Raw genomic sequence first — 24,229 nt, forward strand, 5'->3', positions numbered from 1 at the left:
GCGCTTTCCCTACTATGTGAATTTTGTACCATCTGCATTTGTCATCATTAAACATCCTCAAAATGTTTAGAGGAAAAGGCTCTGATGTTGATGTGAAGGTTAGGGCGATTAATCCTTTTTTTTTTCCTTTTTCTGACCTCTAGAACCCGACAGCATTATTGAAAAGGCTTCTTACTCAGGCATGATCAACCCCAGTCGTCAGTGGCAGACACTAAAGCAGAACACAGGGGTTGCCCACTTTGAGTATCAGATCCGCGTGACCTGCGATGAACATTACTATGGCTTTGGCTGCAATAAGTTCTGCCGACCCCGAGATGACTTCTTTGGACACTATGCCTGTGATCAGAATGGCAACAAAACCTGCATGGAAGGCTGGATGGGTCCCGAGTGTAACAAAGGTGTGTGGGCATGTGCTCGATGGGTTAACTAGCTCCCGGTAGCCGTCACTTTGGGTGGCCCATCTCACCTGCCATCAGGTGGCTGTCTCGGGTGGGATGAGATTTGGCCTGTTTTTTCAGCCCCGAAGCATGAAGATGCTGTTGGTCCCTTGTCCCCTGGATGCTCTGACCGTTGGCTGCTAGCATCTCACAGCAGTCCCTCCTTTGGAGCATTGTCCTTGTCTAGACAGGGGACACTCCACATCCCATCTCTCCAGTTCAGTCTGTGAATGGTTGATGAGGGTATATGAAGGCTAGCCCCTCATTGTCTTAAGTCTCTGCTGCGATTCATGCCCAGACACTGCTCCCAGGATCCAGCTGAGACCACATTCTCCCTCAGTTCCTCCCCTGCCCCATCTGCTGCCCTCAACCCCCTTCCTTGTACCTGAACCCCCTTCTCAGGCTGTGCTTTGAGGGAGCTGCCTCAAACAGATGCCCAGTGGGACTGGATTAGCCCAGCCAATGTCTGAACAGATGATCTTGCAGAAATGACAGCCCCTGAGCTCAGGGTGGCCTTAAGGCAGCATTCACTGGACATCTTTGGGAGCCGTGGCCTTGAAGGAGGGGGCAGGTGGTAAGGCTGAGCTCTCATACTTGTGCAGAATTGAACGCATCCGCAATAGAATAAGCTTTCAGATGTCCTGTCTACTGTCCCAGCCCTGTCTGCTAGAATTCAGTGACTTACCACATGTTCACAGATGTTCACAGAATGATCTGTGGACTCAACCTTTACAAACTTCTGATTCATAGCAAATTGGTGGGTGATTCTGATGAACCAGAGAGTAGGCCCTCACAAACATGAACACACTCTGCTTATTTCACATAATTTGATGAATTCCTTTAAGATAAACTAAAATGTTAAAGTGAACTTTTAAACTGAGACTGAAGGGCAGGGCAGAGAGAGGAATTTGCTGGTCTCCTGGGTAACACTGCTTTCTTAAATCGTTAGAGACAAGAGTTTTAAAAGTTTGGCCTTTCTGGGATCCAAATGAAAGAATTGGTAGACGTATTTTACATAGTTGGAATTCTAAAAATCAGTGACGATTACTTAAAAATGATCTGCCTTGTATTTTTTAATGTCTGTTCAAAAGAAATTTTTTTTTAATAAAGGAAGCATGATTGCTTTGTGTGGATACTTTGCAAAAGTACCATCATATCCAGCCTGTGGATTAGCCTGCCATATGCAGCCGGCCTGGTTGGCTTTGTGAGTCCCATGTATTTTTGAGACACTAGGCATTTGGTTGGCGGGTTTTAAGAAAGCTGGAGTTCATCTGAATGTGCCCTGATGGGACTGAGTGGGTGAGATGAGAAAGGATTAGACCTTTTTGCTTTTGGCGAGGGTGGGAATTGGCCTGGAGCAGAGTAGCCATTGTTCCAAGACTCCAGAAGCTCCCCTCCCCCACCAACTTTGCCTGCATTTTGTCCCCAAACAGTATCATGTTTGAGAATCTGCTAGCTCGGCCTTGAAGTTTAAAGCTTTGTTATTTAGTCATCTCCCATCTTCCTTTTCTTACATCGGACTTGATATGAGATCTCTTAAAATAGCGGATTTTGTCGGCTTAATGGACGGGGCATTCTCCTGATGGTGGCGGGGGCAAGAAACTGGCATCATGCTGACACATTCTTCTGTGTTTTTCTTTTCTTTCTTTCTTTTACAGCTATTTGCCGACAGGGCTGTAGCCCCAAGCATGGGTCTTGCAAACTCCCAGGTGACTGCAGGTAAACAACTAAACTGTTTTCTAGTAATTTTCTCTTTCATGCAAGAGGAGGAATGACTTTATTGTGAACAAGCCTCTTTTTTCTTTGGAGGACCAGAAAGCGTTACCAGAAAAAAAAAAAAAAATTTCAAATAAGCACATCCGAAGCTTATTAAATTATACCAGCTGTCCGGTGGAATGCACACACGCCTCTCTTGGAAAAAAAAAAAAAAAGAAACTCTTGTGGGCAGAGTCGGTGACTTCATGTATTAACTGTTCTGTAAATTGATAACACGTTTTTATAATCTTCTCCTTAAAGTGCTAATGGACTAGATGCAGGGGTATGGGTTCCTTTCTTTGCATCTCTCCTCCTCCTCTCTCACCCGGCCTGGTGGTTTTCTGTCTCCCAGCCCTCCCCCACTTTTCCCATCAATAGGGGAAAGTGGAGCATTCTTTAGAATGGGATTAGGACAATCTCCTGGCCCCTTAGCAGGCGGGAGCCAGTCCGGTGCTGAGAGGTTAATGGCTGCGCTGGAATCTTGTCAGTTGAGCCTGATGAATGTAGACTTTTGCTGCTGGCCTTTGAAGTCTGTTCTTTTATGGTCCCGGACAATGCAGAAGCCAAACAGAGACTTCCCCCCCACGGCTTCACCATTACAGTTTTGGGAACTTCTTGAAATGTACATCATGCCAACCTGGGATGGTCTCATTTCAGGAAATGTTGCTGGTGTCTGTATAGCAATTTTTTTTTTGTCTTTCTCTTTTTTTAGGGCCACACCCATGGCATATGGAAGTTCCTAGGCTAGGGATCCAGTTGGAGCTATACCTGCCGGTCTATGCCACAGCCACAGCAATTTGGGATCCTTGCCACGTCTTCGACCTACACCACAGCTCACGGCAACGCCGATCCTTAACCCACTGAGCGAGGCCAGGGATTGAACCTGTGTCCTCATGGATGCCAGTCAGGTTCGTTAACAGCTGAGCCACAACGGGAACCCCTGTATAGCATTTTTGACGCAAGCCCACACTTTACTCTCCTCCCAAATATAATGAAGGATTTAGCCGATTTAATGTGACACGAAATGGGTCCTTTGGGCCTGTCATCTTTGCCTCCAAAGCCACCCTGGTTTGAGCCAAGGGAAACTTACAAATCCTTAGTCTAAACCAGCGCATCTCCAACTAACGTTACTTGGGGCTCTTGCGACAATACAGGTGCTGATGCCGCAGGTCCCGGGTGGGCCCAGGTCTCTGCATTTCCACGCATTCCCAGTGATGCTGTGGTGCCTGGTAGGGTCATTCCTTGGGAATTCACTGCCCCCAACCTCACTTCTCAAAGTCGTTCCCTGATTAACCACAGAAGTGTGGAAAATGCAGATTCCCAGGTGGCTCCTAAAGCCCTCAGTTGGGCCCCGGGAATCTGCATTTTAACAGGCTTGCCATGGCCACATGATTTTTGCTGCTCAGAAAAATTTGGAGGACCACCAGGGTCATCTTTACCTTCCTGTGTCTGCCCCGCCCCGTCCTGCTCCCCCGCCGTGCCACCAGGAGCTCGGAGCTTTGAGGCTGAAAGTAAAATAAAAACAGGCTGGCCTGAAACTTCAGAAAGATAAGTTTTTCTGGAAGGCTGAGGGGACTTTGCCTATGAATCCCCATGGGTGGCAGCTGTCAGGTGTGGAGCAGGAACGCCCCAGCTTTAGCTCTTCCTGGAGAAGGGCGTATTGGAGAGAGTCACATCAGAAGTGACTTAGGGCCTGCTTGGTGCTCAGCTCAGATGAATATCAGTGGAGGCCAATCTAGATTTCTGCTACTGTCATCAGAATAAACACAACTGCTGCCCTGGGGAGGGCCCTCCCAGCCAGAACAACAGGCTTTGTTTCCCGAATTTAGCCCTTTCTCTTTCGAAGTCTCCCTCCCCTCCCTGCCTGGACACGCAGGGCCTTATTTACTTAAGATGTGACTTTCCCACACGTCATTTGCATAGTCTTCCAGCCGATCTCCTTCTCCTTGAAAGAAAGAAAAAAAAAAAAATAGCAAAACAGAACCTTCTAGCCTAGGAAGTTCAGGTTGCGTCCAGCTCCAGAAATAGCTGGGTGGTAGGTTACCTGGAAGTTGTCCTTCGGATCCTGTGTTAAACAGAGGTGTGTTTTGTTTTGTTTCCCCACATGAGAAAACTTGACTGGTTCCCTGGTCAATTTGGATTCCCTTTTCCTGGGCGCACATGGTGGCTTGATGGCAAGCCTGCCAATAATATCAGACTTAATTATGAATCATCCGAGGAGGAAAGTCACTTCAATTTCTCATGAGAACCTTAATCATAGATTATTAAACTGGGATAACTTTGTGAATGCCTCTTTTAGGGTCAGTATTTTTATTTGTTTTCTTTTGAAGTCATCCGTGGCCTCTTGTGGTTCCTTTTTTTATGCTTGGGGATCTAGCTATCATTAATTAAGATGTGGGGGGTGGGGGGCGGAGTCCTCAGCTGCCTCTTCTTGCCTTTATTCAGCAAATTGAAGAGGTGTCGTGATCCTTAATTTGGAAGGGAATGTGGGAAAGGCAGCAAGGATAATGCTATTTCCAAATCCGTTCGATTTCTTGTTTTAATTCAGTGAATTTTGCAACCATCATCACAACCTAACCGTTCCCTTTTTAATAGCTGTCTTTGAAGCGAAGAATATCAATCTTTTACCAAAGGTGAACCCCCAACCTCCCACTAACTCGAGTGTCCACTTTTTAAAAAAATCCCTGCCAGAGGATCTACTTTGTTCTTCTTTTAGTCCTTTAAATAGTCGCTTGTTACTGAGACCAATGTTTCGTTTTAGAGAAACCGGAATCCTTTGTCTGATTTTTTTTTTTTTTTTTTTTAAACCACACATCCTGGTGATTCTCTGTATTGGGGCGTGGATGTCTTGTTTTTAGAAGTTAGGAAGTGGTAAGTCAGAATTCTCCAGGGTTAAGTTGACTTGTGGCTGGGGGTGATGAGCTATTAGCTGGATCCCTATCATTTTCCCATGACAGGGATTTTTCGCCTGCCTCCAGCTCTCTAGAAACTGAAAGCCTTTTCCGTCTTGGGGTGCATGTTGTCCTGGGTTACATCTGAGCAGCTGGTCCTGACCCTGGTTTTCCTGGGTCCTCTCATGGAAATACCTGCCTATCTCTGACTCTCACTCAGCCCACCTTCACTCCACCATGGAGCCTCCCCCCAGCCCCCTCCTGTTTGCTAAAGCTTGTCAGAGGGCTTGAAACTTGAGGGGAGAGGAGCTGAGATCCTAGCCCAGCTGAAGGTTTATGTTCCCGTTGTTGTTTGGGGATCAAAGTCACCCCTTTTGGCCTGCAAAGGGTCCGATTCATGGGGCCTTTTAAAAAGGAAGCTCGACTCCCTTCCCTGCTATTAGATAAACAGAGTTGACCTTTTTAATTTATTTTTTTGGCAAAGCGAGAAATAACTCTAAAGTAAATTAGCATAAGCAGCCGTGGTTGCGGCTCATAAATTATCGATGGAATTGCTTCCCTCACCCTCTCTGCAGAAATGGGTTCAGAGACCTACCACTCCATCTCTCCCTCCTCATTTGATTTCCTGAAGCCTCCTTCAGAGGCACTTTCCTGCTGCACTTGGTGTCTTCTTGTATTTTTGTGCACTGGGGCCGTGACTTGCCATTGAGACAGAGCTGCTGTGTAAAACTTGTGACGTCCATGTCCACATGGCGGCTGTTGTTCCCAGAGGCAGAGCCCTTTCCTTGATTTATTCCACGCCCTCCCCCCCGCCCGCCCCGGGCCCATCTGGGGAGCCTGGGAAGAGAGAGGGGCTTTGTGAAGGGCAGCCCCGCATGGGCCCCTCCCCAAACAGCCCTCTTCCTTTTGTCGCCTGGGAAGGACCTTGATCCAACTGTGAAAATGTTTATTTAGAGGGAACCCCCGGGGAGACCTCAAAAGTCTCCCGAACCTGCAAGCCTGGGCTTTGCATCCTTGCGTTCTTCTGGCATAGGTTGCCTGGCAAGCTCTAAAGGCTAAAGAGGGTGTGCTGTGTGTCCCCAGGTGCCAGTATGGCTGGCAGGGCCTGTACTGTGACAAGTGCATCCCGCACCCAGGGTGTGTCCACGGCACCTGTAACGAGCCCTGGCAGTGCCTCTGTGAGACCAACTGGGGCGGCCAGCTCTGCGACAAAGGTATGTCCCCCAGAGGTCGGGATGTGATGGGGAGGAAATTTGGTTCTTTCTTTTTTTCTCTTTTTCTTTTTCATTTTCTTTCTGTTTTTCCTTCTCCTATTCTCTTTCATTCTGTCTCTCATTCGTTCTTTCATTATTTCATTTATTCTTTTTTTTTTTTTTGTCTTTTTAGGGCCGTACCCATGGCATGTGGACGTTCCCAGGCTAGGAGTCTAATGGGAGCTACAACTGCTGGCCTACACCACAGCCACAGCAACTAGGGATCCGCTGCCACGTCTGCAACCTACACCACAGCTCCCGGCAACACCAGATCCTTAACCCACTGAGTGAGGCCAGGGATCGAACCCACAACCTCATGGTTCCTGTTTCATTCATTCTTTCATTCTTTTTTATATAAAGAAACATTGTTATTTTGATGATAGATTCAAGTCTTCAATGACTTGCAGAACTTCTGACCAACTACTTTCAGACACTTCGGGTTCAAATTGTTCTATTATATCTGTTCTTTTTTTTTCATTTTTAAAAATTTTATTGAAGTGTAGTTGATTTCTAATAATTGCTGTACAGCAAAATGATTCAGTTATACACATACACACATCCATTCTCTTTCAGAGTCTTTTTCCCATATAGGTTATCACAGAATAGTGGGTAGAGTTTCCAGTGCTACAGCAGGTCCCATTAACCATCCATTCCCTATACAATAGTGTGCACATACCAGTCCCAGATTCCCCCATCCATCACTCCCCTAGTTTCATTTATTTTTATCTGCAGGGTCTTTTATTCTGAATCTGTTTGGATTTACCTTTCACGCTGTACATTTGGGGTTCTTTCCCTTTGGTTTTTATTTTATTTATTTTAAAAGGAATGGGTCTAGGAATGCAAGGGCTTGGCCATCTTTCTGGTCCTTGAACTTCTTTGGGGTCTTTTTGGCAGATCTCAACTACTGCGGGACCCATCAGCCGTGTCTCAATGGGGGAACCTGTAGCAACACGGGGCCTGATAAATATCAGTGTTCCTGCCCCGAGGGGTACTCAGGACCCAACTGTGAAATTGGTAAGTGGTCCAGGCACAGTGAGATCCCTTTGTCTGAATTTTCTGTCCACTCCACTTAAATGCGCTTAGGGTGAGAAGATGCAGATACTCTCCAGAGTTAAGACCTGTTATCCCAGCAATTCCACGGGTCTTTGAAACCTCCTTGGAGTTGCTTAAGTGTTTTGGATGTTGCTGACCAGCATGAGGGGTGGGGTGTACAGGGTGGTGACCCAGTACCCAGGTCCGAAGCGGGAGGAGAAATGTGGCTGGAGAACTTAACGAGAGAGATGATTTCCCTTCCTCCCTAGACACACAGCAGGGTTAACTTACAACCCACACGTGCTTTATCTTGAAATGAGCTCTAGCCGGTGGCCTGGGTGTGGGCTTTGGTTGGGGGGATGGGGAGTGGTGAAAGTGAGGTAGCCTCTGGGCAGGCTTCCCTTGCTGACTGCCGTGCTGGTGTCCACAGCGGAGCATGCCTGCCTCTCTGATCCGTGCCACAACAGAGGCAGCTGCAAGGAGACCTCCCTGGGGTTTGAGTGTGAGTGTTCTCCGGGCTGGACCGGTCCCACGTGCTCCACAAGTAAGTCCAGGTTTTGGCCTATTTCCTTTCTTGCGGGGGCGGGGGTGTGTGGGGAGGTCATTGTGTCGAGATATAGGGTTGGAAGCAGGTACTGGGGCCCCATGGGGGGGTGGGCGTGGTCAGCAGTCTGGTGGGGAGTCTGGCCTGAGGTTCCAGCCTCTGCACTGGGAAGCCTCCAGGAACCCCCATCTAGCCCACTAAGTTAGCACATGCATCTGTGACCAGAAGAAACTTCTCGTGGTCTTCCTCCTCTGAATGGAATCCTGGTTATTCTCGAAGCCGTGGAGAGGCTGCCTGTGCAGGAGGTGGTCACCACTGAAAGTCCCACAGGGACAAAATTTTCAAAGAGGGACCAGGCTACAGAGTGGCGGTGGCTGTGGGATATGGCTCCACAGCAGGACCACCCAGTGTGTCCTCACAGGACAGATCACTGGGTCCCACAGTTTCCCTTGGGAACTGGGGAGCCCATGCTCTGGAGTTCTGAGGTACATCCAGGCCTGAGAACTGCTGTCATCGGCACCCCGAGAGCAGCATGCCACACAGTTAAGGATGTGGGTTCTGGGGTTGTTCGCCTGGGCTGGCACCGTAGCCCTGCCCACCCCTTGTGGGACTCTGGTTGCTGCCAAACCATGCCCTGTTTAAAGGGGAGAGCAGCAATTCCCATCTCCTGGGGTTGTAAAGACTCAGCAGGCAAGTTCGTGAGGAGAGTCTGGCACTGCCTAAGTGGGCAAGAGTTAAATTGTTAGGTAGCCTCTGGAGTCTAGTGCAGAGATGAGAGGATGGGTGCCCCAGGCCTGTTATTTTGGGAAAACTCTGTAAGCCAATAAGACTGATTTTTTTCACCAGTGAAGTCACCAGTGAAGAAGCTATTTTTCCTTACCTTTCCTTAGTTACCTCTGAGCCACAGTGACACTTAACCTATTTTTTAGGGCTGCACCTGTGGTATATGTAAGTTCCCAGACAAGGGGTCAAATCAGAGCTGTAGCTGCCAGCCTACACCACAGCCACAGCAACACTAGATCCCAGCTGAGTCTACAGCATGCACCATGGCTCACAGCAACGCCAGATCCTTTAATATACTGAGCGAGGCCAGGAATTGAACCTGCATCCTTATGGATACTAGTCAGGGTCTTAACCTGCTGAGCCACAATGGGAACTCCCACGATAACACCAAAGACACTTTTCTTTAAAAGTAAGGGGTAGGGAGTGGTAATGAGCCCAGCTAGTATCCATGAGGATGTGGGTTTGATCCCTGGCCTTGCTCAGTGGGTTAAGGATCTGGCCTTACTGTGAGCTGTGGCATAGGCTGGCAGCTATAGCTCTGATTCGACCCCTAGCCCGGGAACTTCCATATGCCACTGGTTTTGCTGCCCTAAAAAAGTAAAAAAAAAAAAAAAAAAAAAAAGAGTAGCCAGTGAGTTCCCTTGTGGCGCAGCATGTTAAGGATCTGGCATTGTCACTGCAGCAGCTTGGGTCCCTGCTGTGGGTAATTGTGGGTTTGATCCCGGCTCAGGGAACTTCCATATTGCCACAGGCCTGGCCAAAAAAGAAAAAAGAGGAGTTCCTGTTGTGGTGCAGCAGAAATGAATCTGACTAGGAACCATGAGGTTCCAGGTTCTATCCCTGACCTTGCTCAGTGGATTAAGGATCCGACGTTGCCATAAGCCGTGTGTGTCGCAGACACGGCTCGGATCTACCATTGCTGTGGCTGTGGTGTAGGCCGGTGGCTACAGCTCCGATTAGACCCCTAGCCTGGGAACCTCCATATGCCGTGGGTGTGGCCCTAAAAAGACAAAAGACAAAAAAAAAAAAAGGGAAAAGAAAGGGTAGGCAGAGAGAGATGCCCCCGGTTTTCAAGGGCTGACGCTCTGGGAATCCAGCCGTCTCCTCCGCCCGCTTAGGTAGGGGATTAAATGAACTGGGCCAGTCGGGGATTTAAAGCTAAAATCGGGCCTCATCGTCCTTGTTGCAGTCCCTTGCAGCAGGTGTCTGGCTCTTAAGTGAAGGCTCTTCATGCGAGGGGTGGGATCACATTATCTAATTGTCAAATGGATTGAGATTAAATTGCTGACCCCTCTCCTCTTTTGTTGAACAGACATTGATGACTGTTCTCCGAATAACTGTTCCCACGGGGGCACCTGCCAGGACTTGGTTAACGGATTCAAGTGCGTGTGCCCACCCCAGTGGACTGGCAAAACGTGCCAGTTAGGTAAGAGAACTCCTGCACCGAGGTTGGCCTTGGTGATAAGCTGGGCTGTTCAGGAAGACTAGCGTGTGGCCAGCAGTGCCCGTTTGTTTGCCATCGTGCTGAGAAGTAATTTATTACCAAGAGTCCCGCCAGCAGGCCCAGGAGGAATAACTCACATGCAAATACACTGGCCCTTTTAGGCCCTGTGGGAAAGTCGTGGGATTCCTTGAACCATGTCAATCGTCTGTCTGAGGAGTGTTCCGCTGGGTTCCAAACGGGGATGATCTCATGAGGAATGAGCTGTCTGCATTCTTTTTGCCACATTTAAATCCCAGCAACTAGGCTGGGCTGGATTCTGCACAGAAATGCCTGGTGGCTTTTTGCTTTCCTGTCGGGAGCTTGGTTGTTAACAGTGGCCAGAAAGTTATCAATTGACATTCCTTATGGGATCCTGGCTAGGGAGAGGGTTCAGATGTGTGAAATAGTAGCCCTCATTTAGCTGGCTTATTAAAATGTCTCATTTCACACAAACTATTGACATGGGTTTGTTTGTTTTGTTTTTTTTTTTTTTGAATGGGGGAAGGTAGGGGTAGAACCCCACTTCTCACTGTTCATCCCTCTTTTCTTTCAGATGCAAATGAATGCGAGGCCAAACCTTGTGTAAATGCCAAATCCTGTAAGAATCTGATCGCCAGCTACTATTGTGACTGCCTCCCAGGCTGGATGGGTCAGAATTGTGACATAAGTGAGTGAAACTGTTTCCATTTTGACTTTTATGGAATTTGGGCGTTGAAGGCATATGCCATCCATCCTCAGGTTGCATTTCTGGTAGAAGGAAAAGCTTATAGAAAGGAATGTTTTTTGGAGGGTCCAGTGATCAGCACAGAAATGAAAACACACACGTTATCAGGCTCACGAGGCAGTAAAAGGGCCAAACTCTGATAAGGTGGCTAAAACAATTATGTGAAGTTTTAGGAGCTCAGTCTGAAAGGATCAGGGAGTGTTCCCATATGGTGTAATAACCTTATCTCACCGGAAGCACACGGGAAATCTGATTGGAAGTTTTTAATCTGTCCTGAGCTGAGAAGCCTTTTCAATTAAGCCCAATTTCACTGTAAATTGCCTCTCTAATGTGATGACTTGTTTATTTTTTAGATATTAATGACTGCCTTGGCCAGTGTCAGAATGGCGCCTCCTGTTGGGTATGTAAATCTTCGCTTAAATCAAAACCTTAGTGATTGACTAGTCTTAGGATTTTATGTGACCCTGGGGAGGCTTTGTCCCTGGGAAATTTTAAAATGCAGGTGAAGGAGTTCCTGATGTGGCTCAGTGGTAACGAACCCCACTAGTATCCATGAGGACACAGGTTCGATCCCTGGCCTCACTCAATGGGTTGAGAAATCTGGTGTTAACTGTGGCTGCAGTGTAGACTGGCAGCTATGGCTCTGATTCGACCCCAGGCCTGGGAACTTCCATATGCTGCAGGTGCGGCCCTAAAAAGCCAAAAAAAAAAAAAAATGCAGGTGAAAAGGGAATCCCTAGACGTTTCACTGAGGCTCATGTTACTCCAGCCCCTAGGGAGGCATCTTAAAGGCACACAGGGAGGAGTTCCACCCTCATGTATGGGAAGGATCTGCATCTCTTGCAGTGAACTGGCTGAAACCGCCACAGTCACGCCGAACTGCTAAAGCCCTGTGTTTGTGGAGCACCGAGATAAAAAGCCTGTCTCTCTCCCCCTCCTTTCCTCCTCCAGGATTTGGTTAATGGTTATCGATGTGTCTGTCCACCTGGCTATGCAGGAGATCACTGTGAGACAGACATCGATGAGTGCTCCAGCAACCCCTGTCTGAACGGGGGTCACTGTCAAAATGAAATCAACAGATTCCAGTGTCTATGTCCCACTGGTTTCTCTGGAAACCTCTGTCAGGTGAGCCGGCCAAGAGCCTCCGATGGCCAAGTTTTTAGGGGGAGTCTCCCCCCACCCCCACCACTGTCTGGAGCCTCCTTTTGACTAGGGAGCTCTGCTAGATGCACGCTGGTGGAAGGAGACTGATGAGTGATTTTTCTCCCGGGTGTCTGTAGCCTGTCTATTTTTCTTTGCCGGTTTCAGCCCCAGACCCAGCACCCTCCCACCCTGCCCTGTTTTTTCAAATAAGAACCTAGACAGTCTCTGGGACACAACTGTACGTTATGCTGGGTGTGCTCCTAATGGAAACAGACAGAGGGACTCAGATTTCAGTGGCTGCTGCCCCAGAAGGGTCAGAATTATACCTTCGTCTTACTTTGTCCCCCCCACTCTGGTCCTCGCAGCTGGACATCGATTATTGCGAGCCCAATCCGTGCCAGAACGGTGCTCAGTGCTTCAACCGTGCCAGTGACTATTTCTGCAAGTGCCCTGAGGATTATGAAGGCAAGAACTGCTCCCACCTTAAGGACCACTGCCGCACCACCCCCTGTGAAGGTACCCCCCTCGCTGCCGGGGTCCTGGCTTGTCTGCAAGGCTGCTCCTCTTTGTCTATCTGTCACTGCCTTGGGACACTCGGGGAGGGTAGGGCGGTGCAGGGTAGTGTCAACTGAAAACCACTGACTTGGGAGTTCCTGTTGTGGCTCATCAGGTTAAGAACTCATATCCAGGAGGATGTGGGTTTGGTCCCTGGTCTCAATCAGTGGGTTAAGGATCTGGCTTTGTCACAAGCTTTGGCATAGGTTGCAGATGTGGCTTGGGCCTAGTATTGCTGTGGTGTAGGCCGGCAGCTGCAGCTCCAGTTTGACCCATAGCCTGGGAACTTCCATATGCTCTGGGTGCTGCCCTAAGGGAAAAACAACAATAACAACAACAAAAAAAGCAAAACCCCGGAGCAAAGCCAGAACATGTGGAAACAATCTCATCAGGCCCCCTGCAAGGGAACTGTGACTCCAAGTAGCCCGGGGAGAAAAGGAAATTCATTTAGCTTTCTTATCCTGGGGGGCAGCGGGGGGCTGATTGGCATGCTGAGGCAGATTCCTCAGGGTTCCCGTGTCTGAAGAACTTTCTGCCAGGTGGTATCTGCACGGTCAGGTGTGATGGCCACATGTGGCCATGGAGCCTTTAGAGTGTGGCCAGGGCAACTGGAAACCCTGATCGACTTAGGCTTAACTCACTTGAATTTAAACAGCCGCCTGTGGCTGCGGTATGAGGTGGCCCTGCCTTCTGGGTTCTGTAAGTTTGTCCTGGCACCTTGAATGCTGATAGGTGGAGGGAAAGCGGTTCCTTCCTTTGCCAGCTTCCAGCAAGTTGGGCAGATGTAGGAGGGAGGATGAACAGGGCCTGCAGACATGAGGGCTTCTGGCTCCAGAGGGAGAAACTGCCTTAAGGTCTCCCCTCTGCCTGGAGTCTCCGCTTTGCCTGTCACAGTGCAACATGGCACATGGCCAGTCTTGGTCCCTGAGGTGCTTCTTGGCTTATTCCCCTCATTAGCCAACAGGCGTCTGGCTCCAGGGGAGCAGGCGTGGCATGGGTCCTGGGCTTAGGGATGCTGGGTCTTCAGGTGCTTGGTGGGGACCTGAGCCTAAGCCTGTCTCACAGTGATTGACAGCTGCACGGTGGCCATGGCCTCCAACGACACGCCAGAAGGGGTGCGCTATATCTCCTCGAACGTCTGTGGACCCCATGGGAAGTGCAAGAGTCAGTCAGGAGGCAAATTCACCTGCGATTGTAACAAAGGCTTCACTGGAACCTACTGCCATGAAAGTAAGACCCCTCCCCTCCCCTGCCCAGCTTGGGGAGGCATCTGTGTTTGAGAGTCATTTCAGTGGGGACCAGTCCAGGTCACCATCCCATCTGGGATCTAAGACTGAGATCATGTTTAACTTACGACCGATGCTTCTGAGTCTTCACGTTTATTTTAGAAGGTTCTGGAACCTGACTAGATAGGGTGGTCTGCTTTCCATAGAGATTTCTTCCCCACTGTCACCAAGGAGAGGACATTGATCGAGTAAAATGAACGGGGTGTTCTCTGGAAGCCCCCTCTGGATAAACTACCGGCTGAATTCAGAAACAGTCCTGACAAAGAATATGGAGGTGCCCGGTCTGTTTTCTCAGGAGAGGCCAGGAAATCTGTTAGAACAGTGCTTGGCCATGGTGTTAATTGTCCTTCGTTTACCTTCTTTTTGTTTGTTTTCCTTCCGTTCACAGATATTAATGACTGTGAGAGCAACCCCTGCAAAAATGGTGGTACTTGTATTGATGGCGTCAACTCCTACAAGTGTATCTGCAGTGATGGCTGGGAGGGGGCCTACTGTGAAACCAGTGAGTCCATGGTCCTTTGGGGACAGACAGCTCTGGGGACATGGGTGGGGAGAGAATCAACATGGGAGGGCTTTAAAAACGTTTTTTTATTAAAGTATTTTTGATTTACAATGTTCCATCAATTTCTGCTGTACAGCAGAGTGACCCCGTCATACATAGATAAACATTCTTTTTCTCCCATTATCTTCCATCACGTTCTATCCCAAGTGATTGGAATAAAGCACAGCAGGACCTCAATGCTTAATCCATTCTAAATGTAATAGTTTGCATCTAATCCCAAACTCTCAGAAACCTTTTTTTTTTTTTTTTTTTTTAATGGAACTATCTGGAAGTAAGACCCCAGCCATTCCTGTGCTGGGGACAGCAGGGCCTGTGCCTTGTTTGCATTTGTTGACAGCCAGTGGGATGGCACCTCTTGGGAGGAGGAGCTATAGAATTAGACTCTTGTCATGAGGATGATAAAAATAGCCCCGTCTGCAAGGAGAGTGATCATCTTTTGTGTTTTGATTGTCATTTCTGCACATTTTTTGTCTTTTTAGGGCCCACCTGCGGCATATGGAAGTTCCCAGGCTAGGGGTTGAATCAGAGCTGTAGCCTGTGGCCTATGCCACAGCCACGCCAGATCTGAGCCACGTCTGTGACCTACTCCACAGCTCACGGCAACACCGGATCCTTAACCTACTGAGGGAGGCCAGGGATCCAACCCGCAACCTCATGGTTCCTAGTCGGATTCGTTTCCTCTGCCCCATGACGGGAACTCCTGCCCATTTTGATTTTAACTTGCATGGCCTACTGCCTGTCTGCCTGGCTTGTCGGGGGCTCCTGTATTCCTGGGAAAAGGGGACTGTGTTCAAGTCCCGGGATGGCTCCCCGGGGGTTGGAACTTGGCGTGGGAAGCAGGGGGTGGGGTGGAGAGATGTGTCTCGGAGCGTGTTAAGGGCCAGGGAGCATCTTCAGCTGGGTATCTCCTCTGTTTGCAGACATTAATGACTGCAGCCAGAACCCCTGCCACAATGGGGGCTCATGTCGCGACCTGGTCAACGACTTTTACTGTGACTGTAAAAATGGGTGGAAAGGCAAGACCTGCCACTCACGTAAGTGGTAGCCGGCCGGGATCCCTCCCCGTCTTCTGTGAGGGGGGTCTGGCCCGGGGCTCACGCTGGGATCTTCTCCTCCAGGTGACAGCCAGTGTGATGAGGCCACATGCAACAACGGTGGCACCTGCTATGATGAGGGAGACACTTTCAAGTGCATGTGTCCTGGAGGCTGGGAAGGAACGACCTGTAACATAGGTACCTTTCTGCCCTGCTCTCCTGTTCCCGCCCCCTCCCATCCCACCCCTTGGGATTCACTGGGTGTGGACCTGAGTGCCTGTGACTGTTTTCCAGGTTCTGGTTTTTGCCCCTCTAGACTGTCCTTGGATCCTCAGGGAGGGTGGTCTTGTCTGTTCTTGTCTCATAGCCCGAAACAGTAGCTGCCTGCCCAACCCCTGCCACAACGGGGGCACCTGTGTGGTCAACGGCGAGTCCTTCACGTGTGTCTGCAAAGAAGGCTGGGAGGGGCCCATCTGTACTCAGAGTGAGTGTCCCCTCACCCCCCACCTTGAACTTACTGAGGGTTGCTGGAGCACATCCTGACACCACCACCCCCCCCGCCAGGGACTGGGCAATGGAAACCAGAAGCAGAGCTGTTTGATGTCTGCTTCTGTCTCACCTGGGTCTGTTCTAATGACTTGATGGGCTGCAGCCCTGACCTGGGCATGAGAAAGTAGCCGAGGAGATAAGTGGAGACAGATGGTGTCTTGGTTCCCAGCGCTGGTCTGACCCAGCAGCCTGTCTCAATCCATTCTCACACCCCCTGCCCACCCCGCCCAGGGCCTCTTCCTGTGTTCCTGTGTCCCACGGCGAGCGGAACAAAGTGTGGTATGGGCCTGGTTCCAATTGAGCAGAGGTCTTAAGCTCATTTTGCTGGTGTTAACGACAGCTTTATCATTTGGGTATCATGGAAGTCGCTGGTGTTTTCACTTAGGGCTGAGACGGCTTTGCCCTTGGAGGGCCTCGCTGATAAGTGGTCTTTTTACTTTGCAGATACCAATGACTGCAGTCCTCATCCCTGGTAAGCATGCCCATCGGGTACGCGGGCACTTGTGGGCTGTGACGTGTGTGGGCATCTCCTGGGGATCTTGTTTAAAATGCAAGTTCTGATTAAGGAGATCTGGGGGCTGTGGTGGGCTGCAGATTCCTCTTTTCTGACAAGCTCCTAGGTGATGCCTTCCTGCTGGTCCAGGGACCACACTGGAATTAGGTTGTGTCTTCACTGGGAGCCAAGAGTCTCAAATTTGACTGCACACAGGAATCACCCAGGGAGCTTTTTCTTTTTTGGGGGGTGGGGGGCTGCACCCACAGCATATGGAAGTTCCCAGGCTAAGGTCAAATTGGAGCCGCAGCTGCCAACCTACGCCACAGCCATAGCAATGCAGAATCCGAGCCACATCTGCAATCTACGCAGCAGCTTGTGGCAATGCCAGATCCTTAACCCACTGAGCAAGGCCAGGGATCGAACCCACATCCTCAGGGATACTAGTTGGGTTCTTAACCCTCTGAGCCACAACTGGAACTCCTCAGGGAGCTTTTTATACGTTCCAGTGCCTGGGCTATAGCCGAGACTCATGAAAGTAGACTCTCTGGAGTTGGGACCCGGGCATCAGAGTTTTTAAAGCTCCCAGGAGCAGTGTGCCTGGGCATAGCTGAGGGCCGCCAGTCATAACTGGCGTGGCTCCCTTTGAACCAGCAGGCAGAGTGGTGGACTGAGGTAATAACTGGGGGTCTTTGCTTTCGTAGCTACAACAGCGGCACCTGTGTGGATGGGGACAACTGGTACCGTTGTGAGTGCGCCCCTGGCTTTGCTGGGCCCGACTGCAGGATAAGTAAGGACCACCTCTGTCTGGTTCTTCCCACCCCCAACCCTCACTCCCAGCCCTCCACCTGGGAGTGTTCATCTTTCAAACACTTACGTCTGTGGCTCTGAGTAGCCCTGGCATGTCCTCTCTGGTTCCACCTGGGACCAAGACACCCCTGTCTGGACCCTCCCAGGTACCTGCCAGCTCTTCCTGGGGGGGCACAGCCCTCCTTGTTCTAGGGCAGAGAGTACCAGCCACAGAACTGGATGATTAATCTACTCTCAGGCCCTAAGGAAAGAGGGTGCTTCTCTCCATAATTAACGTGAAATTATGGGCCCTTCGATATTGCTGGTGGGGGCAGAGCTAATGCTGCAGAAAGGACCAGGGCTGTGGTTTCCACAGCTTGATCCTGGTGAAATGATTAAAACAGAAAATGGGGCCAGCAGTGCAGTTTTTCAGGAAGCTCAAAGTTTATTCTTTATTTTGCCCTTTTTTTCTATTTTGTTACATGCCCTTTGGCCAAAAAAGTTGATCAGTTAGTTGTTTTGTTTTCAATGGTTGCATCTGTGGCATGTAGACGTTTCAGGGCCAGGGGTTGAATCTGAGCTGTACCGCAGCTTCAGCCATGCCAGATCCTTTCATCTCTTGTGCTAGGTTGGGAATCGAACCCATGCTCCTGCAATGACCCGAGCTGCTACAGTCAGGTTCTTAACCCACTGTACCACAGTGGGAACTCTAGTCACTTTTTTGGTTTTTTTTGTTCTTGACCCCGGATTATTTGAAATTTTAGTGGTGCTTAAGATCCCCAAGTCTGGGACTTTTAAGAACTACTATATGGGGGATGTATCTAGTAGATATATCTCTTTCATGTTTCTGAGTCCAGGGTTGGCAACAGTGGCCTGGGGGCCAAATCTGGCCTGCTGCCTGTTTTTGTAAATAAAGTTTTATTGACACACAGCCACATTTTTGATTATGTACTATCTAGGGCTGCTTTCACGCTACAGCAGACTTGAGCAATTGTGACAGAGACGGTGGCTTGCAAAGCCTGAAATACTTGCTATCTGATCCTTTTTAAGAGCTTTGCCAGTCCTTGTTCAAAATTGTATTATCAGAGAAAAAGGAACTTTAAAAGTTGCTGCCTCCACAAATGACTGTTAGCTAGTAGTTGTGATCTTTGGGGACAGTGACTGGAGACTCAGGAGTATTGATGATCCATTTCTTTATTTGGTTGCTGGTCACAGGATGAAAATTCTTCAAGCTTATATTTGGACACAAATGTTCTCTTTACGTTTTGTCAGTGAAACCTTAGGAAAACGTGGTGGCTATAGCACAGAGAACTATATCCAGTCACCTATGATGGCACATGATGGAGGATAATGTGAGAAAAAGAATATATATATATATATGTGTATGTGTGTATTTAATATATATATGTATGACTGGGTCACTTTGCTGTACAATAGAAATGGAGAGAACACTAAGTCAACTATAATGGAAAAAATAAAAATCATTTAAAAAAAAAAACTCCAAACAACAACAACAACAACAAGAGAAAAACAGGGTTGCCTCCCACTGGACCCTAAACTTGAAACTACATCTCTCCTAGACATCAACGAATGCCAGTCCTCACCTTGTGCCTTTGGGGCGACCTGTGTGGATGAGATCAATGGGTACCGGTGTGTCTGCCCCCCAGGGCACAGTGGTGCAAAATGCCAGGAAGGTATGTGGGCCAGGCCCCAGTCACCGTTTTGCCCGTTTGAGTGGACACTATTCCAGGAGAGAACACAGTGGGGATATACACTGGGGACCACAGCAAAGGGGAAATGAGGTGGCTGTTGTGTTTTACCCAGCTGGTGCCACAATGATGCTGTGTGACAAACTGTCCCCAAATTTTGAGGTGTTTATTTGTATTGCTTGTGGGGATGTGGGGCAGAGCAGAATGAATGATGCCATGGGTAGGGTGCCAGGTCTGTTCTGTCCACCCTACCCATGGACTGTCCACCCTACAATCCCTCAGACCGGCACTGTATCACTATTTGGGGCATGTCCTTTTCCTAGCAGAGGGCAGGCTCACCAGGGGCCAAGCTCCCCTGGGAGAGAGACTGCTCATCTCCTGCGCTGCACGGACCACCACCGGTCACGGGGCCAAGCACAGAGGGCGCTGAGGAGGGAGGGACACTGGCCCATTGTGGGAGCACCTGTGTTGTCCCTGGGCAAAGGGCAGCGGGTGTAATCACTCCTGATGGGTGGGGAGTGAGAAATCGGGAGAACCGTCTCCAGAAAGGCCACTCCTCCCACTCACGTGTGTCTGCCTCAGTTTCAGGGCGACCTTGCATCACCGTGGGGAGTGTGATCCCCGACGGGGCCAAGTGGGACGACGACTGCAACGCCTGCCAGTGCTTGGACGGGAGGATCGCCTGCTCGAAGGTAGGCGTGGGCCCGGGCCGCCCGCGTTCTGGAAGCGCCGATAGGCGTCTCCTGAGCTGGCTCCGTCTGTCTCTGCAGGTGTGGTGTGGCCCCCGCCCTTGCTCCCTCCACAAAGGGCACAGCGAGTGCCCCAGTGGGCAGAGCTGCATCCCCATCCTGGACGCCCAGTGCTTCGTCCGCCCCTGCACTGGTGTGGGTGAGTGCCGGTCTGCCAGCTTCCAGCCAGTGAAGACCAAGTGCGCCTCCGACCCCTATTACCAGGACAACTGCGCAAATATCACGTTCACCTTCAACAAAGAGATGATGTCACCGGTAGGAGACACCTCCTTGCTGGCTTAGGAGGGGCGGGGTGTGTGTGTTTGCCCTAAAGCGGGGGCGTCACGAGCTTGGATCCCCTCTCTGGAGCCTGTGCTTGGCTTGAATGTCACCTCTTTCAAGGAAACACCAGCCACAGCTGTGGTATTCAAAATATCATTCTAGGGTCTCACCACAGAGCATATTTGCAGCGAGTTGCGGAATCTGAATATTTTGAAGAATGTCTCTGCCGAATATTCCATCTACATAGCTTGCGAGCCTTCCCCTTCTGCGAACAATGAAATACACGTGGCCATTGTAAGTACAGACCTTGGGTATCACGCTTAGTTATTTGATGGCAGGGCCGCTCACAGACTTCCCTGAGCCAGGATCCAACTGAGCAGACAGGTTGAGGGAAAGCTTGACAGATGTGGTCAAGTCATTTCGAATAGAGGCCGACTGGTGAGTGTTCCCTGCCCCTCCAGTCTGACGCTGCTTCTTTCTCCAGTCTGCCGAAGACATCCGGGATGATGGAAACCCCATCAAGGAGATCACCGACAAAATCATAGACCTTGTTAGTAAACGTGACGGGAACAGCTCTCTGATCGCTGCCGTTGCGGAAGTGAGAGTTCAGAGGCGTCCTTTGAAGAACAGAACAGGTAGGTGGCAGGGGACAGGGGTCCCTTTCTGGGAGGACTGTCACATCCATCTCATCATTAAAACCAGTACAACCTTGTGTCCGATAGACCCACCAGGTGAGAGTTACCTGGTGGTTCTCTACTCAAGGACCTCCCCGTTTTTTTTTTTTTAGTTTTTAGTTTTGTCTTTTTAGGGCCGCACCCGCAAGCACATGGAGGTTCCCAGGCTAGGGGTCCAATTGGAGCTACAGCTGCTGGCCTACACCACAGCCACAGCAATGCAGGATCCAAGCCACTCTGCGACCTACACCACAGCTCATGGCAACGTGGGATCCTTAACCCACTGAGCGAGGCCAGGGATCAAACCCGCAACCTCATGGTTCCTAGTTGGATTCGTTTCCGCTGCGCGCGCGACGGGAACCCCAAGGACCTCCCCATTTTTAAGGGAGAGAAAAGAGGCCATCTGATGTGACCAGGGTTACATGGCAATGGGCAGAGGTCTCCCTAACTTATTCCCCCGTCTGGCTGGCAGGCAGATGTCCCTGTCAGACACATGCCTTATCTCTGAGTCCATCGTGAAGCCCAGGGCAGAGCATGGCTGTGCCTTGAGCTCATGTCTGGGCAGGGCCTGCCTTGTGCTGTGATGTCAGGGTGGGTGTGGGGGGAGACAGCCCGTCTCGAGCACTGAGACACAGGTTTAATAGACGGCTCGATGGCCAACTGGACACCCGGAAGCCTCACTGTTACAGTGAAGTGACCTCAGGCATCCATGCTAGGACCCTCTTTCTGGCGATTCTGAAAACCAGCTCCTCTGACGAGCTGCCTAAGTAGCCAGCCTCCCTGTGCCCCTGCCCCCAGTGCTGCTCTCCCCACAGGGAGGTTGGAGACCATATGAGCTGCTGCTCAGTCTGGCCTCCCTGAGGACCATCGTCCAGTCTCCCAGGGCCCTGGTCCCAGCTCTTAGTGCGCTGGGAAGTGACTATATGCAGCTGGAAAGCGGGGCGCGTTCCCCTGTCTCTCTCAGGGGCCAAGCATAGGGAAGAGAGGTGGGCCCCGAGCCCTGGGCGCACTGCTCACGATGGTGCTCCTGCCTTGCAGATTTCCTGGTGCCCCTGCTCAGCTCAGTCCTGACGGTGGCCTGGGTCTGCTGCCTGGTGACCGCCTTCTACTGGTGCGTGCGCAAGCGGCGGAAGCCCAGCAGCCACGCGCGCTCGGCCTCGGAGGACAACACCACCAACAACGTGAGGGAGCAGCTGAACCAGATCAAGAACCCCATCGAGAAGCATGGGGCCAACACGGTCCCCATCAAGGACTACGAGAACAAAAACTCCAAAATGTCCAAAATAAGGACACACAACTCGGAGGTGGAAGAGGACGACATGGACAAGCACCAGCAGAAAGCCCGCTTCGCCAAGCAGGCCACGTACACACTGGTCGACAGAGAGGAGAAGCCCCCCAACGGCACGCCGGCCAAACACCCAAACTGGACAAACAAACAGGACAACAGAGACCTGGAGAGCGCCCAGAGCCTGAACCGCATGGAGTACATCGTATAGCAGACGGCGAGGCAGAGTCCCAGGGCGCCCAGGGCTTTGCGCCTCTCCCACTGTCCTGTCCTGTCCCGTTCCGGTCCGAGGCTGTCGTTGACTTAGAACCCTTGTGTTAATTTAAGTTCTGACAAGCTGGCTTACACTGGCAATGGTAGTTTCTGTGGTTGGCTGGGCCGAGCTGCATCTCACAGCTATGCAAACACCAGGCCCCCGGGGCCCCGCTTCCCCGCACCTCTCGGATCAGGCTCCCAGGAGAACGCCCGGCCCCCCTAGGCCTCCGGCTCCCACTTCTGCCAGATGGTGATGCAGTCTTAGGATCATAGCTTTTATTTATATTTATTGACTCTTGAGTTGTTTTTGTATATTGGTTTTATGATGACGTCCAAGTAGTTCTGTATTTGAAAAGTGCCTTTGCAGCTCAGAACCACAGCAACTATCACAAATGAGTTTATTATTTATTTTTTTTATTGTATTTTTGTCGTTGTTGGGGGAGGGGGGGCCTTTGATGTCAGCAGTTGCTGGTAAAATGAAGAATTTAAAGAGGAAAAAAATGTGTCAAAAGTAGAATTTTGTATAGTTATGTAAATAATTCTTTTTTATTAATCACTGTGTATATTTGATTTATTAACTTAATAATCAAGAGCCTTAAAACATCATTCCTTTTTATTTATATGTATGTGTTTAGAATTGAAGGTTTTTGATAGTGTTGTAAGCATATGGCTTTATTTTTTTGAACTTATTTTCTTATTACGTGTTGCCTATAAGCCAAAATTAAGGTGTTTGAAGATAGTTTAAGACAATAGGACAGGCTTTCCATGCCTGCAATACTGGTGGAACTTTTTTCTCGTACGACGTCAGATGTTTAAAACACCTTCAATAGCTTCCCTTCAAAACACGTTTTTAAGGACTGACTGAGGCAGTTTGAGAATTAGTCTAGAACAGGTTTTTGGTTTTTTTTTTTTCTGCTTTAGACTTGAAAAGACAGGCAGGTGATCTGCTACCATGAGCAGTTTAAGGGAACAAGTCGAGCTATGACTAAACGTAGCCAAAACATGAGTGGTTGAATATCATTAAAAATATCTAATTAATTGTGTGAAGTTGGAAGCACACCGATCTTATTTTGTAAATTCTGATTTCTTTTTCACCATTCGTCATGTAAGACTGAACCACTTGTAGATTTGATTTTTGTTGTTATCTACTGCATTTAGGGAGTATTCTAATAAGCTAGTTGAATACTTGAACCATAAAATGTCCAGTAAGATCACTGTTTAGATTTGACATAGAGTACACTGCCTGCCTTAAGTGAGGAAATCAAAATGTTAAGACATTTAAGATCAATAAGGCTTATTAAAAATAGTGATTTCGTGGGTTCACCATTGAGACCTTGTATTGTCCTCTTCCTGTTAATACAGACATCAACCTGCATCTTCGATGTGTTGTTCCTGGCAATAAATTTTGAAAAGTAATATTTATTAAATTTTTTGTACGAAAACACGGACCCGTGTGGCCTCTTCTGAGCTTACGTAGTTCTTCTGCCCGGCTCTGCTTGTACCTTTGCCACTCTGCTGGCCCAGCCCCGGTGCCCTGGTGTGAATGAGAGGTAGGCAGTGATTGACAGGGGCCCGGATCAAGAACGGAAAGCCTTTGGTCTTTTCAGCCATAACATTCATCTGAAATTCTCGAAAACCTGAGGGGCTGCTGTGAAGCTGGAGCTGTGAGGCCCCTGTATTGGGGGCCTTGGTTCCCTCATTATTCAACAGCAAGTGTGAATACTGCTTGAATAAACATCACTGGATTAATGGCCTGCAGTGTGAAGGTGAATTGTTTCTGAGCCCTCGGGGAAATGCCCACCACACTGAGAGTTTTGAATAGCTTGGAATTGGCACTGGGGGATGAAGAGGAAGGCTGGATGCCCGCTGCTCCCAGTTGCTTGGAAGAATACTAATATTCTGCCAGCATCACAGACCACACCCTCCTGGCTCTGGTGCACGCTTATGCCTCCTGCCTGGTTTCCCCACAGGAGGTGGTGGTTA

The 24,229-nt window shown here is 49.6% G+C and overlaps 1 protein-coding gene across 1 annotated transcript in view; it reads left to right on the forward strand.

Moving 5' to 3' along the window:
- Positions 1-23,690, forward strand: part of JAG1 (jagged canonical Notch ligand 1) — a 38,652-nt gene extending 14,962 nt beyond the window's left edge. Inside the window, exons 4-26 of the mRNA XM_047771676.1 lie at positions 144-398; positions 2,096-2,156; positions 6,167-6,297; positions 7,231-7,350; positions 7,799-7,912; positions 10,008-10,121; positions 10,732-10,845; positions 11,256-11,302; positions 11,854-12,027; positions 12,411-12,561; positions 13,666-13,830; positions 14,275-14,388; positions 15,369-15,482; positions 15,567-15,680; positions 15,850-15,966; positions 16,476-16,503; positions 17,229-17,314; positions 18,894-19,007; positions 19,605-19,714; positions 19,793-20,026; positions 20,195-20,326; positions 20,517-20,667; positions 21,745-23,690. Of these exons, the coding sequence (XP_047627632.1) occupies positions 144-398; positions 2,096-2,156; positions 6,167-6,297; positions 7,231-7,350; positions 7,799-7,912; positions 10,008-10,121; positions 10,732-10,845; positions 11,256-11,302; positions 11,854-12,027; positions 12,411-12,561; positions 13,666-13,830; positions 14,275-14,388; positions 15,369-15,482; positions 15,567-15,680; positions 15,850-15,966; positions 16,476-16,503; positions 17,229-17,314; positions 18,894-19,007; positions 19,605-19,714; positions 19,793-20,026; positions 20,195-20,326; positions 20,517-20,667; positions 21,745-22,202 (3,218 nt within the window). The 3' untranslated portion in view covers positions 22,203-23,690. The remainder of the gene's footprint in view (positions 1-143; positions 399-2,095; positions 2,157-6,166; positions 6,298-7,230; positions 7,351-7,798; positions 7,913-10,007; positions 10,122-10,731; positions 10,846-11,255; positions 11,303-11,853; positions 12,028-12,410; positions 12,562-13,665; positions 13,831-14,274; positions 14,389-15,368; positions 15,483-15,566; positions 15,681-15,849; positions 15,967-16,475; positions 16,504-17,228; positions 17,315-18,893; positions 19,008-19,604; positions 19,715-19,792; positions 20,027-20,194; positions 20,327-20,516; positions 20,668-21,744) is intronic.
- The last annotated feature ends 539 nt before the right edge of the window (positions 23,691-24,229 follow it).

The sequence above is a fragment of the Phacochoerus africanus genome, chromosome 3 (assembly GCF_016906955.1).
Source record: "Phacochoerus africanus isolate WHEZ1 chromosome 3, ROS_Pafr_v1, whole genome shotgun sequence".
In the NCBI taxonomy this organism is placed as follows: Eukaryota; Metazoa; Chordata; class Mammalia; order Artiodactyla; family Suidae; genus Phacochoerus; species Phacochoerus africanus.